Here is a 19598-nt window from a genome sequence, read left to right as displayed (position 1 = left end):
AAGTGTCAAAGTTGCCCCTGAATCTCTTAGTACCTGCATACGTTTTCCATTAACCCACATGACCTGTCGATGCTGTTGTCGATTATCTGCCCGGGCTGCCTGCATGGGGTCCACTTCATGCAGCACTTCCTCCATCTCTTCCACCCTTTGGTTAGTCGTAGCCCCCAATGTCTGGTCAGCTTCGCCTTGGTAGCAGTGTACAGCGGCCCGGCTGAAGGCAGCTGTTCCCGCCTTTGGCCACTGGGCATGCTGAGTCCGTTTGGGACATTGTCTTTGCAGGTGGCCCATCTGACGGCTGGTGTGGCATCGCGCCCCAAGGGAACTGTGGTAGACCGGGTTTCTAGCTGGTCCCCCTACAATCTTCGGTGTTTTGGGGCCCTCCAGGTCCATGGGCGGACCCCTAGTGACCATCTTTGATCCGGACAACTGAGGCCTCCTGGCATCATGATGTTCATCGGCCAGACGAGCGGCTTCCTCAAGAGTCATTGGCTGCCTGTCCCAAAGCCATTCCTGTGTCTCGGGGGTTAGTCCATTAAAGAATCGTTCTAACAAGACGAGCTGGAGGATGTCCTCCTTAGTGGTTGCTTGGCCCCTTGTACCCACTGTAACATTGACCATCGTAATTTACAGGCCCTTTCAGCGTGCGTATTTATTACTCGTTTTATAAGTCCGTGGAACTTTTAGCGGTATGCCTCTGGTGTCAGCGCATACCGGGCCAAGATCACTTCTTTGATCCGCTCATAGTCCATACAGTCCTCGTCAGGTACCGTGCGATAGGTGTCCGCTGCCCAGTCTGTCAGCTTGCGTCCTGCAGAAAGCCATCAATGTCTTCCTCTGCCTCCCCCAACTGTCGGAAGGCATTATACTGGATCTTTTTGTGGCTAAAGGTGCCGTCACACATAACGATATCGTTAACGATATCGTTGCTTTTTGTGACGTAGCAACGATATCGTTAACGAAATCGTTATGCGTGACAGCGACCAACGATCAGGCCCCTGCTGGGAGATCGTTGGTCGCTGGGGAATGATCAGGACTTTATTTTGGTCGCTGATCTCCCGCTGACATCGTTGTATCGGCGTGTGTGACGCCGATTCAGCGATGTCTTCACTGGTAACCAGGGTAAACATCGGGTTACTAAGCGCAGGGCCGCGCTTAGTAACCCAATGTTTACCCTGGTTACCATTGTAAATGTAAAAAAAAACACTACATACTTACATTCCGGTGTCTGGTCACGTCGCTCGCCTTCAGCTTCCTGCACTGACTGTGAGCGCTGGCCGGCCGTAAAGCAGAGCACAGCGGTGACGTCACCGCTCTGCTTTACGGCCGGCCGGCGCGCTGCTCACAGTCAGTGCGGGAAGCTGAAGGCGAGGGACGTGACCAGACACCAGAATGTAAGTATGTAGTGTTTTTTTTTTACATTTACAATGGTAACCAGGGTAAACATCGGGTTACTAAGCGCGGCCCTGCACTTAGTAACCCGATGTTTACCCTGGTTACCCGGGGACTTCGGCATCGTTGGTCGCTGGAGAGCTGTCTGTGTGACAGCTCTCCAGCGACCAAACAGCGATGCTGCAGCGATCGGCATCGTTGTCTATATCGCTGCAGGGTCGCTTATGTGACGGTACCTTTACTGTTGAAGGTACCTGGTCGGAGGCCAGAGCTCCCCCTGCTCGCTGACTCTCCTCTCTCCGCTCTGCCATCTCCATCTTGGCCAGCTTCACTTTGGTCCGTTCTGCCATCTCCATCTTGGCTAGCTCTATCCTGGTTCGCTCGGCCATCTTTTCCTTCAGATCAGTACACACATCAGCCATCACTTCTCGTATGATCTCTACTGCAGGGTTTGGGCCATAGAATGCCCGTCCGTTCTTTACCTCCCTCTGGAATTCAGTCTCCTCCATGTTCACATTGGCGGGCGCTGCACTGTCGTGTTCCATGATGGCTGATATCAAATCTGCTTTTGTTTTGTTGCTGGTGATCAACCCTCGGGCTTCCACCAGATCTTTTAATGTAGTCCTCTTTAACTTCTAGTAGTTGTTTTCCATTCATTCCTTTCCTCCTTTAGAAAGGGTATCATATCCCGCTGTCTGCCACCAGTGTAACGGGGTCTACCAAGCTGGGGTACCTCTTTCAGTACCACCCCGTGTTTCAGGAGGTCCACTCTGCTTTGGCTGGAGTCTGAATGAAAGACGCTGGCTAGAATTCCTTGGTTACCTGGGAGCATATAAAATATCACTGCTTCTCCACATATTACCGGTCTGAACACACTTTATTCACAGGACACAGAATATATCACACAGATACAGAGGGCAGGCCAGACATACATTACAATAGCCACAGGGGGCCGGAGCCTGCCGATATTTACTGTGGGAATTACAAAGGTGGGGGAGGACAGAAGGGGGATATCTTGTCCCCTCTGCCCAGGGGCGCAGACTGTGGGCTGATGCATCTCACATGGAACCTATTATACATGCATATAACTGCACAACATATTCTGAGTGCGGAGTGGTTCCGTAACACGTAACAGGCAGACCCTGTAATATAAGGCAGTACCCCTATAGGCAGATCCTGTAGTGTATAAGGCAGCGCCCCCCAATGGCAGATTCTGTAGTGTATTAGGCAGCACCCCATAGGCAGATCCTGTAGTGTATTAGGCAGCAGCCCCCCATATGCAGATCCTGTAGTGTATTAGGCAGCAGCCCCCCATAGACAGATCCTATAGTATAAGGCAGCACCCCCCCATAGTCAGATCCTGTAATGTATAAGGCAGCAGCCCCCCATAGGCAGATCCTGTAATGTATAAGGCAGCAGCCCTCCATAGTCAGATCCTGTAGTGTATTAGGCAGCAGCCCCCCATAGTCAGATTCTGTAGTGTATTAGGCAGCAGCCCCCCAATAGTCAGATCCTGTAGTGTATTAAGCAGCCCCCTTAAAAAAACCCACAACACTCACCTCTCTTCCTCCTTGTTTCAGCGGCGCTCCCTGCTCCCGCTCTTGTCCTGACAGCGGGCGCAGGGCGGTGACGTCACCGCGCCCACTGTCAGTGTCGGTGGCTGCGAGTGACGTCAGATGCTGACAGGGGGATGATGGGGGAAGGAGCACAGCGCAGCACTCTTTCCCTCATCAATGCGGTGAGCTGTATCGGCTATTTGCCGATACAGCTCACCATGCGAAGATGGCCGGGGGCCCACTGCTGGCACCAGGCCCCCCCATCTGCTCAGGGGCCCCATAGCGGTAGAGCAGGAAGATTGATTCTCCCTGCTCTGCCGCATAATGTAACTGCATCAGCGCGCGCGAAAGGGCAAATAAAGTTTATAGGGCAATTGTTCATGGCGCCACCCATGGTACTCGGTCAATATAGCCGACGCTGCAGTTCAGATCCACTGGGGCAGTTGGTGACGCAGCCAAGATCTTTCAGCTCTCCACGGGCATAGCTAGTCCCCAAGGCAAATATAGGTGTTAATTGTGATGATGGTGGTTGTGGTAGTTGTAGTATGGGACGGGGCAAGTGATGCAGGAATAAATAATTCAAAGGACACAGTTGGGTGCAGTTTCAATGGTTTACTCACATTTCTGCAGATTACTGTCTCCAGCCGTGTGCTGCGTCCTCCGGGTCTGTGGTCCAGCCAACCCCCAGATAATTTGAGGTACACTTCTCCAGGACTCCTCGCTTATGTTCCTTTCCTGGCTAGCTCACTGTGCTGGTTCCCAGCTCTCCTGCTCTGTGCCTTCACACACACTGTCCCAAGCCAGCAGCCTCAGATCCTGTTGGGCGACATCTCCAGTCCTCTGGCTGCCTTTTCAGCGAATATGTGTGCATGTGGCTGTGTGGCATGTACAGATACCACAGCCTCCGGCTGGCTAGCTGAGCCTTGTAGTTCTCCACTAGTCTTGGGGGCCGGTTCCCCACTGCACCTGGTCCCTCCACCTGTTGATGGTCAGCATAGATGCGGGTCCCACGGGTGGATTGCTCACTACCTGTGCCCCTAGGACCCCTTCTTGCTTCTGAAGCTTCTTTCTCTCTCTAGCTCCCTCTCTCTGGGAGCTCCTTCTCAGCATGTCATACTCCTTCCACTTCCTCTCACAATCTCCTAACTTTCCCTCCTAATTAGCTCCTCCCCTAACTACTGGCTCCACCCACACCCTCTACCTAGTTACCCTCTCCAGACTGGGATGAAGTCATCCTCCCTTGGAGTACGCCCAGATGCCATGACTGGTGTGGTGTAGTGTTGGATGCTGGTGTTAGAGTCCTGGGTAGCGCCGCCTAATTGCCTGAGAGTGGGATACCACACCTCAGTGGAGACTGAACCCTCAGGGGCACTACATATACACACACTAACACACATGCAAACACTGATGCAAATAAAAAAAAATCACGCGCAAACATTGATATATACATAGATGCATAGAGAAGCTGACATCTACAGTTTTACGCTTTTCCAAAGTGTTTGATACCGTGCCGCACAAGAGGTTGGTACACAAAATGAGAATGCTTGGTCTGGGGGAAAATGTGTGTAAATGGGTTAGTAACTGGCTTAGTGATAGAAAGCAGAGGGTGGTTATAAATGGTATAGTCTCTAACTGGGTCGCTGTGACCAGTCGGGTACCGCAGGGGTCAGTATTGGGACCTGTTCTCTTCAACATATTCATTAATGATCTGGTAGAAGGTTTACACAGTAAAATATCGATATTTGCAGATGATACAAAACTATGTAAAGCAGTTAATACAAGAGAAGATAGTATTCTGCTACAGATGGATCTGGATAAGTTGGAAACTTGGGCTGAAAGGTGGCAGATGAGGTTTAACAATGATAAATGTAAGGTTATACACATGGGAAGAGGGAATCAATATCACCATTACACACTGAACGGGAAACCACTGGGTAAATCTGACAGGGAGAAGGACTTGGGGATCCTAGTTAATGATAAACTTACCTGGAGCAGCCAGTGCCAGGCAGCAGCTGCCAAGGCAAACAGGATCATGGGGTGCATTAAAAGAGGTCTGGATACACATGATGAGAGCATTATACTGCCTCTGTACAAATCCCTAGTTAGACCGCACATGGAGTACTGTGTCCAGTTTTGGGCACCGGTGCTCAGGAAGGATATAATGGAACTAGAGAGAGTACAAAGGAGGGCAACAAAATTAATAAAGGGGATGGGAGAACTACAATACCCAGATAGATTAGCGAAATTAGGATTATTTAGTCTAGAAAAAAGACGACTGAGGGGCGATCTAATAACCATGTATAAGTATATAAGGGGACAATACAAATATCTCGCTGAGGATCTGTTTATACCAAGGAAGGTGACGGGCACAAGGGGGCATTCTTTGCGTCTGGAGGAGAGAAGGTTTTTCCACCAACATAGAAGAGGATTCTTTACTGTTAGGGCAGTGAGAATCTGGAATTGCTTGCCTGAGGAGGTGGTGATGGCGAACTCAGTCGAGGGGTTCAAGAGAGGCCTGGATGTCTTCCTGGAGCAGAACAATATTGTATCATACAATTATTAGGTTCTGTAGAAGGACGTAGATCTGGGTATTTATTATGATGGAATATAGGCTGAACTGGATGGACAAATGTCTTTTTTCGGCCTTACTAACTATGTTACTATGTTACTATGTTACAGTGCATTAAAAAGTATTCATACCCCATGAATTTTTCCACACTTTTTCATGTTGCAGCCACAAAATTAAATGTATTTTATTGGGAATTGATGTAATATATCAACACAAAGCAAGTATTTGTGAAGTGTAAAAGAAGTGATAAATGGTTTTCTAAATATTTTAAAAATATAAATCTATAAATTGTGATGTGCTTTTGTATTCAGCCCCCCTTTTAAAGCCCCCAAGATAATACTTTGTAGGACCGTTTTCACTGCAGCTACTGTTGCAAGTCCTTTGGGGTATGTCTCTACAAGCTTTGCTCATCTAGAGGCTGAAACTTTTGTCCATTCTTGTTTGCATACTATGCAATGAGATTGGATGGAGAGTGTCTGTGACCAGCAATTTGTGGGTGTAAAAAAACGTGGAAATGTTCTCAATTTATAAATACCTTTTCAAGGCACTGTTCTCCCTCAGCTGTAACTACTGAACTTTCCAGCCACATTGTCCACCCCTGTGAACTTCAACTGCCATACTGTCTCCCTTATGAATTATTACTGTTTCAGGCTGGTTTCACATTTGCGTAGGGCAGAGCTGCGCAGGGCTGCATAGTTCATCCGTTAAACCCCGTCCACTGCTGCACCTCTTTTATTCATCTCTGCCTATGTCGGCATGCGGCCTGCGTACCTATCTTTAACATTGGTTACGCATGCCATGCGAATGTATGCGGATGCCTCTGCATGCGTCATTTTGCCACTGCGCCGACCGCAACAAAATGCAACATGTGCAGTTCGGAGGAGGAACTATGCAGCACTTCGCAGTTCTGCCTTATGAGTCGCCTGTCAGGGCCGTGGGGCACTCTATACCAGGTCTGATACTTAAAGGGAATGTCTGCGACCCGGTCCACGGCCCTGGGCACCCAAATAAAAGGGAAAGGTCTTTTAAGGGAGTCGTAATAAAGTTTGTGTTCGTGACGCTACCTGTCGTATTCGGTCAGTGGGGACCGACGCTGCTTAAAGGGGTCCTCTGGGGTGATGTTATTGCAGCAGGGATGGTATGGCTTCCCACAGGTGAAGTTAATTCCCCAGGGCTCCCGGTGTGTAGATGAGGATGGTGAGTGGTGCAGTAAAGAACGGAGAACACAGGTTTGCAGTCTCTTTACCTGGTTTACTGGAGACTTCAGGTATCCACAGTCCAGGGCACCAGATCACAGGTACAGGCAGGGTCCGGCCGGCTTGGAAGCAAGTTCAGAGTCCCCTTTACCAGGTGGTGATGAAAGCCTTCCTACTAGCGCTTTGCTGTAGTCCCTTGCTGCCTGTGGCTTCTATCAAGGTCTTTACGGTTCTCTCTGTCCTCCATAAAGGTGGGACACTAACCCATATGACAGGTGGCTTGAGCATTTTTACAGGGTCTCTATCACAAGCCGGGCTCTATGTGCCACTGTGCCTCCTGGGTGTTAGGGCGGACAGGTTACATGTAGTCCAGCTGTCCTGCCGGTTTCTGCTGTGACTCTTAGAGTCCGACACAACCTCGGTCTTCCAGCTACCGGAATCTGCGCTCTGCAGGGAGGTAGCCCAAATGTTGCTGTACTCCCCTGGTGTCACTCTCTTGTGTTTTGCTCTCCTGCACGCTTTCTACAATCTGTTCTTTACTTTTGTATTATCTTTCTCCAGTCCTTCCGACACTCACTGTATGACTGATCTCTTCTCTGTCCTCCTGACAGACTGACTGACTTCCCCTCCAGACCAGAAAATTTATATAGGGAAGTTCCCCTTAAACCGGGTTTAGAGCTCCCCCTTCTGGCCTGGAGTGTGAACATGCTGCATGTTTGTGTTTACCTGATAAGAGATCTTCCCTCGCTTCCCAGCGTGACATCACTCTGAGGAAAGCAATGCCACTGTAAAAACCAGGACCCTGGGGTGTTACACCTACTCAAGTGTGAAACCAGCCTCAACCAAGCATCTTGGAGTGGACATATCACTTTTAAAAATCATATCTTTATTGTTTGTGAGAACGCAGCATGTTATCTTAATTAACCAAATGCCTACTTTCAGCAAGCCATTAGGAATAGACTGTATTCGTTGACTTTTGAATTTATGTGTTTCTTTCTGGTTGGTCAAGAAAACAGACTTTTGCTTGCGTAAGCCTGTAATATTGATTTGTAAGTTGACAATTTGTTGTAACATATTATGCTCTTATTTAGGATGACTAGTGATAAAGGGTCATTGAACAATGGTGTTTGCTGATATGTTGATTACACATTCTCCAGGCCAGCCAGTTTGTTGACTTGAAAAACAGAAAAGGAAAAACTATGCAAGTAGATTAAATAATTGAACAATGCGAGTTTATCTCACCACCTATCTTCTTCTTGACCTCTGGATACGGGTTTCGAGGACAGTGTGGACTATAAAAAGGGGGATATTTACATCCACAGAGAGAAAGACAGAGATCCAGAGAACCAGACTCTCTACAGCACAGCAGCCAAGACATCATGGCTCCATCATGAGGGACACAGATTTGTCATTCTACAGGAAGCCAGCTTAGGGGACCACAACCTCAGCAGGAAGAATACAGATTTGCTCTATTGACCATCCATGGATATGTTTGGAGAAAGCCAGTATTGGGATCCGCTGGTCGCCTGGCTCCATGGTGATGTTTGGAGAATGCAGGATGTTACCCTCCAGTCAACTGGCCTCGTATATCAATGGACTGTCATCTTCCTAAGCTTGTCATTACCTCCTCTGTGTGCGTGCCACAAGTGGGGTAGTCAGCTCTGTAAGGTAAAGCCAGGTTGTGACCCTCCGGTCAACTGGCCTTGTATCTCAATGGACTGTCATCTTCCTAAGCTTGTCCTTACCTTCTGTCTGTGCATGCCACAGGTGGGGTAGTCAGGCCTGGAAGCTATGAAGTAACAGCTGCTCTTATCCCGGCGATAGTGCACTATCTTGACTATTTTTCTGTTACTGTTCTTTGTGTTATTTGCCTGTTTTGTGGTTCAATAAAGCATTACCACACTGTTTTACTCTCACCTTGTTATGTCTGAGTAGTGTTATGACCACATTAAAAGGAGAGTGGGCATTCCATGGGATGCTCCCTGGTCCGTGCAGTTTTGGCTAGTGGACTGGGATGTCCGCTGACCCCCCTGTGTCTCCACAGTGATCAAATCCATTTTTGTGTTCGCCAGAAATCTTTCTTTATTCAAATATGCTAATCAAGTGGGCAATGCACCCTTGATGTGGCTGAGCAATTCAGTGCATATTCCCATCTACTTGTTTTCTTTCTAATACTCTCCTCCCCTGGATTCTGTAAATCCAGAGCTGTCAATCAAGGAATAGGGCATCAAAACAAACCACCTCATTCACTTTAAGGCCATGTTCACACATTCAGCATTGTACATCAGTATTTGTAAGCCAAAACCCAGACTGTGTGAAAAATGCAAAAGTGGGGCACGTGTTTCTACACCGTGTTCCAAATTATTATGCAAATTGGATTTAAGTGGCATAAAAATTTAATTGTTTAGTTTTTCAAATAAACTCATGGATGTTATTGTGTCTCAGGGCTCAATGGATCACTGAAATCAATCATAAACACGTGTGATAATTAGTTTTCCAGGTGATTCTAATTAAAGGAAAACTACTTAAAAATGATGTTCCACATTATTAAGCAGGCCACAGTTTTCAAATAACATGGGAAAGAAAAAGAATCTCTCTGCTGCCGAAAAGCATCAAATAGTGCAATGCCTTGGTCAAGGGATGAAAACATTAGATATTTCCCAAAAACGTAAGCGTGATTATCGTACTGTTAAGAGATTTGTGGCTGAATCTGAGCACAGACGTGTTCATGCTGATAAAAGCATAATGAGGAATGTTTCTGCCAGACAAGTTCATCTGATTTAGGCTTGGTTCCCATTGCGTTAATGGGAAAGCGCTAACGGACAGCGTTGCACGGTGAAATTAACGCCGTGCAACGCGTCCGTTAGCGCGCCCATTCACGGCAATGGGAACGCGCAGCACTAGCGCGTGCCATGTTCGGCACGCGCTAGCGACGTGCCGGTGTTTCCTGGCCCGCGGTCCGTTCCCCGCTCTCTCCCCGTTCCCCGTTTACTGCCACATATGGGGTATCAGCGTACTCAGGACAAATGGGACAACAACTTTTGAGGTCCAATTTCTTCTCTTACCCTTGGAAAAATAAAAAATTGGGGGCAAAAATATAATTTTTGTGAAAAAATATGATTTTTTATTTTTACGGTTCTGCATTATAAACTTCTGTGAAGCACTTGGTGGGTCAAAGTGCTCACCACACATCCAGATAAGTTCCTTAGGGGGTCTACTTTCCAAAATGGTGTCACTTGTGGGGGGTTTCAATGTTTAGGCACATCAGGGGCTCTCCAAACGCAACATGGCGTCCCATCTCAATTCCTGTCAATTTTGCATTGAAAAGTCAAACGGCGCTCCTTCCCTTCCGAGCTCTCCCATGCACCCAAACAGTGGTTTACTGCCACATATGGGGTATCAGCGTACTCAGGACAAATTGGACAACAACTTTTGGGGTCCATTTTCTCCTGTTACCCTTGGTAAAATAAAACAAATTGGAGCTGAAGTAAATTTTTTGTGTAAAAAAGTTAAATGTTCATTTTTATTTAAACATTCCAAAAATTCCTATTAAACACCTGAAGGGTTAATAAACTTCTTGAATGTGGTTTTGAGCACCTTGAGGGGTGCAGTTTTTAGAATGGTGTCACACTTGGGCATTTTCTATCATATAGACCCCTCAAAATGACTTCAAATGAGACGTGGTCCCTAAAAAAAAATGGTGTTGTAAAAATGAGAAATTGCTGGTCAACTTTTAACCCTTATAACTCCCTAACAAAAAAAAAAATTGGTTCCAAAATTATGCTGATGTAAAGGAGACATGTGGGAAATGTTACTTATTAAGTATTTTGTGTGACATATCTCTGTGATTTAATTGCATAAAAATTCAAAGTTTGAAAATTGCGAAATTTTCAAAATTTTCGCCAAATTTCCGTTTTTTTCACAAATAAACGCAGGTACTATCAAAGAAATTTTACCACTATCATGAAGTACAATATGTCACGAGAAAACAATGTCAGAATCACCAGGATCCGTTGAAGCGTTTCGGAGTTATAACCTCATAAAGGGACAGTGGTCAGAATTGTAAAAATTGGCCTGGTCATTGACGTGCAAACCACCCTTGGGGGTAAAGGGGTTAAAATAAGATCACCCCTTATTCTTCGTTTTTCCAAACTAAATAGCCCCAAGTGTAATAACCTATCTTGGTATTGCAGACCCCCCAGTCCTCTAATAACCTTGGTCGCTCTTCTCTGCACCCGCTCTAGTTCAGCTATGAATTTCTTATACACCGGAGACCAGAACTGTGCAAAGTATTCTAAGTGTGGTCGAACTAGTGACTTGTATAGAAGTAAAATTATGTTCTCCTCATGAGCATCTATGTCTCTTTTAATGCATCCCATTATTTTATTTGCCTTTGTAGCAGCTGCCTGACACTGGCCACTGAATATGAGTTTGTCATCCACCCATACACCCAGGTCTTTTTCATTGACGGTTTTGCCCAGAGTTTTAGAATTAAGCACATAATTATACATCTTATTACTTCTACCATGACCTTACATTTATCCCCATTAAAGCTCATTTGCCATTTATCAGCCCAAGCTTCTAGTTTACATAAATCATCCTGTAATATAAAATTGTCCTCCTCTGTATTAATTACCCTGCAGAGTTTAGTGTCATCTGCAAATATTGAAATTCTACTCTGAATGCCCCCTACAAGGTCATTAATAAATATGTTAAAAAGAAGAGGGCCCAATACTGACCCCTGTGGTACCCCACTGCTAACCGCTACCCAGTCCGAGTGTGCTCCATTAATAACCACCCTTTGTTTCCTATCCCTGAGCCAGCTCTCAACCCACTTACACATATTTTCCCCTATCCCCATTATTCTCATTTTATGCATCAACCTTTTGTGTGGCACCGTATCAAAAGCTTTTCAAAAGTCCATATACACTACATCCACTGGGTTCCTTTTGTCCAGTCCGGAACTTACCTCTTCATAGAAGCTGATCAGATTAGTCTGACATGAACGGTCCCTAGTAAACCAGTGCTGATACTGGGTCATGAGGTTATTCCTCTTCAGATACTCCAGAATAGCATCCCTTAGAATGCCCTCCAGGATTTTACCCACAGTAGAGGTTAAGCTTACTGGCCTATAATTTCCGAGTTCAGTTTTTGTCCCCTTTTTGAATATTGGCACCACATTTGCTATACGCCAGTCCTGTGGTACAGACCCTGTTATTATGGAGTCTTTAAAGATTAAAAATAATGGTCTATCAATGACTGTACTTAATTCCTGCAGAACTCGAGGGTGTATCCCATCCGGGCCCGGAGATTTGTCAATTTTAGTGATTTTTAGACGCCGCTGCACTTCCTGCTGGGTTAAGCTGGTGACATTTAATTGGGAATTTTTATCACTAGTCATTTTGTCTGCCATGGGATTTTCTTGTGTAAATAGTGATGAAAAAAAGTCATTTAGCATATTGTCTTTTTCCTCATCCTCATCCACGATTTCACCCAGACTATATTTAAGGGGGCCAACACTATCATTTTTTAGTTTCTTACTATTTATGTAGTTAAAGAATATTTTGGGATTATTTTTACTCTCTGTTAATGAGTCTCTCTGTCTCAATCTTTGCTGCCTTGATTCGATGTATACTCTACTTTTATTAGACTGACTGTCATTTGTACCTATCATTTAGGAATATCCGAGAAAAATATAATTTGCATAATAATTTGGAACATGGTGTATACTTTTGCTATGCTTGTTCCACTCCTGGTTTTGGCTTATAATTATTGATGTAAAATACTCACTAAATACTGGACGTTTGAATGTGGCCTAAAGGACAGAATCATATGCCTATACCCAACATACTGTATGCTTGTAGCTGGCTCCTGAGGTTACTAAAATGCTTATTGCATACTGGTTAATATTATTGAGGGAGCCAAAAGGACAAGAAATCTGGAAATTTACACTAATTTTTAATATCCACCCTGAAAAAAGTCTGCCACAGGTGATGTGGATAATATTTGTAAAATTGTATCTACTTGCCTGATGTTGTATCCACTGTAGATTTTTCTTTTGGAAATCTGCAGGTAAAATCTACAGGTACACATAGAATTAACTTGAAGAGAGACAATATTCCAAGGCAAAAAATAAAGGAAACAATGTAACTCCAAGTCAATCATATTTCTGTGAAATCAACCTGTCCAGTTATAAGGCAACACTCATAGTGAATTAATTTCTCCTGCTGTTGTGCAAATGGGATAGGCAATTAGCAAGACAAGCCCTAGAAAGGAGCGGATTGGCAGGGGGTGAACACAGACCATTTCTCTGTTCTCATCCTTTTTGGCTGTTGTTTTGGTCACTTTTGCATTTATTCATTGCTCTGACCCTAAGAGGTGCTGTACAATAGCATGAGATGGTGTCTACAACCCACAGACATTGCTCAGGTAGTGCAGCTCATCCAGGATGGCACATCAATGCAAGCTGTAGCAAGAAGGGAAGCTTTTTTTGTCAGCTCAGTATCCAGAGAATGGAGCAGACACTAAGAGTCAGGCCAATATATCATGAGATGTGGAGAGGGCAACAAACCAGCAGCAAGTGTTTGCTCAAACTGTCATATACAGACGTCATGATGGTGGTATCAAGACCCGATGTCCACAAGTGGGTGTTGTGGTTACAGCCCAACACCATGCAGGGTGATTTGCATTTGCCAGAGATCATCCAGTTTGGCAGATTTAACATTGGTGCCTTCTGATTTTCACAAATAAGAGCAGGTTCACACTGAGCACATGTGACAGACGTGACAGAATCTGGAGACTCAGTGGAGAACATTCTGTTGCCTTCAACATCCTCCAGCATGACTGTTTTTAGTTCATCAGTATTGGTGTGGGGAGGCATTTCTTTGGAGGGTCGCACAGCTCTGCATGTACTAGCCAGAGGTACCCTGACTGCCATTAGGTACAGGGATGAAATCCTCAGACCCATTGTAAGACCATATGCAGGTGCAGTGTGCCCTGGGTTCCTTCTGATGCATGATAATGCTAAGCCTCAAGTGGCTGAAGTGTGTCAGCAGTTCCTGCATGATGAAGGCATTGATGCTATGGACTGGTATGTCCATTTCCCAAACCTGAATCCAATTGAGCATATCTGGGACATCATGTCTCATTCCATCCACCAATGCCACATTGCACCACAGACTGTCCAAGAGTTGACTGATGCTTTAATCCAGCTCTGAGAGCAAATCACTTAGCAAAACATCTGCAGCCTCATCAGGAACATGCCGAGGCATTATAGGGAGGTCATACAGCCACGTGCAGGTCACACACACTACTGAGCATCATTTCCTTGTATTGAGGTTTTTCTGCTGAAGTTGGATCAGCCTGTAATTTGATTTTTCACTTTGATTTTGAGCATCATTCCAAATCTAGACCTCAAAGGGATATTAATTTTGATTTACATTGATCATTTTAATGTTCTACCGTTCTCAATGCATTCCACTATGTAATGAATAAGATTTTTAACTGGAATTTTCAGTCAGTGATATCTAGGATTTGGTATGTTAGTGTTCCCTTTATTTTTTTGAGTAGTGTATTTGATCTACATTGAGGAACTAAAAAGGCAGTAATTCTGCCAATGATTAAGGATTTTGAATAAAATTTGGACTTAAAATAATATTTATTACCATTTCTATTCATTAGGGTGATTCTGGTGGACCTTTGATATGCAATGAAGTCGTGGAAGCTATAGTGTCTTCTGGATTTACCGTCTGTGGCAATCTAAAACGTCCAGGAAAATACACACGCATTGCTCCCTATAAGAACTGGATTGTAGAGACCATGCGTAACTTCACCGAACCAACCATACCTATTCCAACTGTAAAAGTCTGAGTAACATGAAATGATGGATTTCTGTAGAAAGTATATTCTTTAAATCTATATCTGTGAAGAAAAAACCTTACTCTGGGTATTTAGTTAGAATTGTCAATAACCACAGCAGACTGGCTTTATGTGCTAGAACTATATGCATCTGTTTTAGTTAGCACTGTAGTTGAGGTATTGTGTAGGATTGTGGCATTTCATTGTTATGTACGATCCACCTTGTGCCCACACTCAACAACAGTGCAAGTGGTTATGTTATGAGGACAGCATCAGCCTGTCTTGTATCATTACTTATTAAAGTATGTATTGTACAACTTCTACTTGTTATTTTATTGAATACCTAAAAGAGTTTTGATGGATTCGAAAAATATGATTGCGTCCTTCCAAAAATAGCTACTGAAAACTTAGATGTAGTATTGCAGAAGGGAAGACCGGGATGCCAGAGCTGCTGAAAAGCAGGGTCCGGAACTTCTGGGGCCGAACCTCCTGTTCCTGGGGGGGAATAAGTTTGCAACTGGAGCGAGCCAGTAACCAGGGTGAAGGGGGCGTGGCCAGTCAGTGTGTGGTAAAATGGGTTGTGCGGCAACGGAAGTAGTCTTCCCGCCAGAATGCTGAGGAGATACAGACCACAAACGCTGAGATGGGAATGACAGGCTGCAGCGTGAAGAGAAAGGGCGGCATAGTGAGGGACTCACCGAAACCGGTGGGTGCATAGAGGAGCGTGCGACCAATGGAGCATCGCAGCTGTGACATCCAGAGAGGCGCACGTTGGCAGAGCATTGCAGCACAGCCCTTCAGGTAACAGCGGCTTTTTAAAGAGACACGCGTGGAGAGGAATCCAGTGGAGAGCTCTATTCTTTTGCTCCACAGATACATGGACTAGGGGCTCAGCGGGCAAAACTGGTGACCACCCGCTGCCTCCAGAGTAGGAACATGTGCTGGACGAGAATGCCAGCAGACACCACAAAGACCACCACCAGCATCCTGCTACCCACGGGACCTCCAGCGAATGTCAGGCTGCGGAGCCACGATAACTGAACTGTTAATCAGAGACTATTAGTTAAACAACCATTTAGTTTTGTACCCTTTTACCCTGCTATGTCCCTGTGCGGAGTTCCCTACTGTCGATTAATTAAATATAGTTAGCCCCTGCTCTGCAGAATTTGTGTTACTGCATCCCAGCACCTGCATATTACAGTATTGCAGTGCTCTCTTTCAGTAAATGTAACTATGCTGTAATACCATATGCAACCTGTAGAGTGGTATAATAAACCCTACAAATAAAGGTCTAAATAATTGGCACTTCCAAATCAATTACTCAACCTACAAAGAAATAGAAGTCTTTGTCATAGGTATTAAAGAATAAACTTTATTGAGAAAAAATATGGCGCTGTGTTTAAAAACATGATTACTAGTGATGGGCGAGCACTAAAATGCTTGGGTGCTCGTTGCTCGGGTCAACCAAATTAGAATACTCAGGTACTCGGCCAGAACAGCGAGCCCAATGTAAGTCTATGGGAGACCCAGGTCGTCGGGCATCTAGGGGGAGCATGGTGGCTCAGTAATATAAAAATAAACTATATAAAAATAAGGATTATAATTATTATCTAGGAAATAGCGACCACAATATTGTACAGTTTCACTTGACTTTCTCTAGGGGGACTTGTCAGGGAGTCACAAAAACACTGAACTTTAGGAAGGCAAAATTTGACCAGCTTAGATATGCCCTTAATCTGGTTAACTGGGACAATGTCCTCAGAGATAAGAATACAGAATAAATGGTAAATGTTTAAGAACATCCCAAATAGGCACTATAAGCGGTTAATACCTTGTGGTAATAAAAGGACAAGAAAAAGGAAAAACCCAATGTGGCTAAACAAAGAAGTAAGGGTACCGTTACACTATACGATTTACCAACGATCACGACCAGCGATACAACCTGGCCGTGATCGTTGGTAAGTCGTTGTGTGGTCACACAGACAGCTCTCCAGCGACCAATGATGCCAAGGTCCCCGGGTAACCAGGGTAAACATCGGGTTACTAAGCGCAGGGCCGCGCTTAGTAACCCGATGTTTACCCTGGTTACCAGCGTAAAAAAAAAACCAAACACTACATACTTACATTCCGGTGTCTGTCCCTTGCCGTCTACTTCCCGCACTGACTGACTGCCGGCCGTAAAGTGAAAGCACAGCACAGCGGTGACGTCACCGCTGTGCTCTGCTTTCACTTTACGGCCGGCAGTCAGTCAGTGCGGGAAAGCAGACAGCAAGGGACCTGACGGACACCAGAATGTAAGTATGTAGTGTTTGTTTTTTTTTTACATTTACGATGGTAACCAGGATAAACATCGGCTTACTAAGCGCGGCCCTGCGCTTAGTAACCCGATGTTTACCCTGGTTACAAGCGAACGCATCGCTGGATCGGTGTCACACACACCGATCCAGCGATGACAGCGGGAGATCCAGCGACGAAAGAAAGTTCCAAACGATCTGCTACGACGTACGATTCTCAGCAGGGTCCCTGATCGCTGCTGCGTGTCAGACACAGCGATATCGTATGGATATCGCTGGAACGTCACGGATCATACCGTCGTAGCGACAAAAGTGCCACTGTGTGACGGTACCCTAAGACAGGCAATTAACAGTAAAAAGAAAGCATTTAAACTACTAAACCAGGATGGCACCATTGAAGTTCTAAAAAAATATAGGGAGAAAAAATACTTTAAAAAACTAATTAAAGCTGCCAAAAAGGAAACAGAGAAGCACATTGCTAAGGAGAGTAAAACTAATCCCAAACTGTTCTTCAACTATATCAATAGTAAAAGAATAAAAACTGAAAATGTGGGCCCCTTAAAAAATTGTGAGGCAACAATGGTTTTAGATGACGAGGAAAAAGCTAATATATTAAATACCTTCTCCACGGTATTCACGGTGGAAAATAAAATATTAGGTGAAATGCCGAGAGACAAAAAAAACCCTATATTAAGGGTCACCAATCCAACCCAAGACGAGGTGCGAAACCTGCTAAATAGGTCCGTTGCCATGGGCGACTGCACCACACTATCACTCGTGATTGCGTTAGTGGCTTTACTTTAGTTTCTGACTCTGGTCTGTATTCAATCTAACCGAAGAAGAGGTGCGAAACCGGCTAAATAAGATTAAAATAGATAAATCTCCGGGTCCAGATGGCATACACCCACGAGTACCGAGAGAACTAAGTAATGTAATAGAAAAACCATTATTTCTAATATTTAGGGACTCTATAGCGACAGGGTCTGTTCTGCCCATTAATGTGCAGCAAGTTAATTCACAATATAGTACCAGTTGTCACCATTAGAGGTCATTAGGTACACATTTATCCTGTTCCTGTATCCAGGAGCATTTTGCTTTAAGCCTGTGTTCTGACTAGAACCGCCCCCCTGATTTCCCGGGCAAGAGTAGCCATTTTCCCCTGGACCTTGAGTCTTACACACATGTTCCTGGCTCTCTCTTCCTGCAGATCATTGCTCTTGATAAGCAATGTGTGTGTTATGTTAGAACAGTTATGCAGCCACTGTGTAGCAGAGTGTGCAGTTAGGCATGTTGTGCTTTGTTTCATATTGCTGTTTCCCTGTATGCAGATAGATGTTAGCCTGTATAAAGTAATGCTGACAGCCTGAACTTGCCCTAAGGTAGCCATGATAACTGTGTATCTGCCTTGTTCTGTATTAGCTCTGTAATCTCTGTTGTTCATGTTATTGCATCCTGTAACATGCTGTAATGTGCCAAATACTCATGCACTGTTATTTCCTTTGTAGTTTTTACCTGATTGTCCATTATATCGCATATCTCACAATATCATCCAGTATTGTTGTTCATCATTCACCATCTGAATAAATATAGACTTAAGAACCTATACAGTCTGTCTACTGAGGAAATGGAGGAAGGTTTAGTATATGCTAGAATCCACACCACATCATATGTGGAGGAAGGCCGGACAGTAAAAACGGAACCGCCGGTCGCTCGCGTTGATTACACAGACTTTACAGGACCAATACCACCCAAACTGCTCCGCGTACGGCTATTACAGCAGTTGCCATACAGCCGCAGGGAATAAGAACCCAGGATCCAGTAAGAACCGATTAGCCGCCTTCAGTGAAACTGATAGCCGGTCGCAGGCTGTAGTTGATCAGACTGTACGGGACAGCTAACACCCACACTGCTTCGCATATGGGTATCACAGCAGCTGCCATACAGCCGCAGAACAATACTGCAGCCTGCCAAGAAGTGCTACGCCATTCCCACCAAGCGGACGCTCGCCCGCACAAAAACTCAGTTTCCCGCCAAAATACTCAGTAGTATGCAGCTAAGCGCACAATATCTCGACGCGATACATCCTCACTCAAAACAAGGTCTCAAGCAGACTCTAACAATTCTTCAATAAGAGAGCTTGCTGCTGTTGCTCGTACTGAAGCCGAAGCGGCCAAAGCGAGGTCCTCTTTCGCTGAACAAGAGATGCATCTAAAGATGAGACAAGCAGAACATGAAGCAGAACATGAAGCAGAAAGTGCACGCCTGCGAGCGTCTCTAGAAAGACTTGCGGCAGACAAAGAGACAGCAGTTGCAATAGCTAAAGCAGAGTACTTGGAAGCGATGGAGGATCCTGATGATGAGAGATGCAGCAACGTTCTTGGAACACATCTAGAGCAGCAAGATCCAGCGCAGCGCATCGCAGAGTACGTCCATCAACATTCTGGCATGGATGACAGCCCTGACGCACTACACCAACCAGCCTAGGCTGATTACCAGTGATCCAACCTCGAACTTCGCTACTATAGACAAGAGGATGCCCAGCATAGAGATGTCGATCACAGCTACCGTTCCACTGATCAGAAGGTACGGCTCCAGTCCCGCCTTAAAGAGACACCTTCACCAGAAATGTACTATGCAGACTCTCCGAAACCAGGAACGTCTCACAGGTATGGTGGCACACCACACATTAGACATGACTATAACACACTGCCTCGTACCAGCTCTGACCAAGCCACCA

At 45.2% G+C, this 19598-nt stretch overlaps 1 protein-coding gene across 1 annotated transcript in view; it reads left to right on the top strand.

Moving 5' to 3' along the window:
- LOC138680117 (serine protease ami-like) overlaps positions 1 to 14886 on the top strand; it is a 151287-nt gene extending 136401 nt beyond the window's left edge. Inside the window, exon 5 of the mRNA XM_069767851.1 lies at positions 14391 to 14886. Within this exon, the coding sequence (XP_069623952.1) occupies positions 14391 to 14579 (189 nt within the window). The 3' untranslated portion in view covers positions 14580 to 14886. The remainder of the gene's footprint in view (positions 1 to 14390) is intronic.
- Positions 14887 to 19598: the final 4712 nt, after the last annotated feature.

The sequence above is a fragment of the Ranitomeya imitator genome, chromosome 1 (genome assembly GCF_032444005.1).
Source record: "Ranitomeya imitator isolate aRanImi1 chromosome 1, aRanImi1.pri, whole genome shotgun sequence".
NCBI classification, from domain to species: domain Eukaryota; kingdom Metazoa; phylum Chordata; class Amphibia; order Anura; family Dendrobatidae; genus Ranitomeya; species Ranitomeya imitator.
The sequence above is the reverse complement of the archived record's forward strand: the minus strand, read 5'-3'. Positions and strand labels throughout refer to the sequence as shown.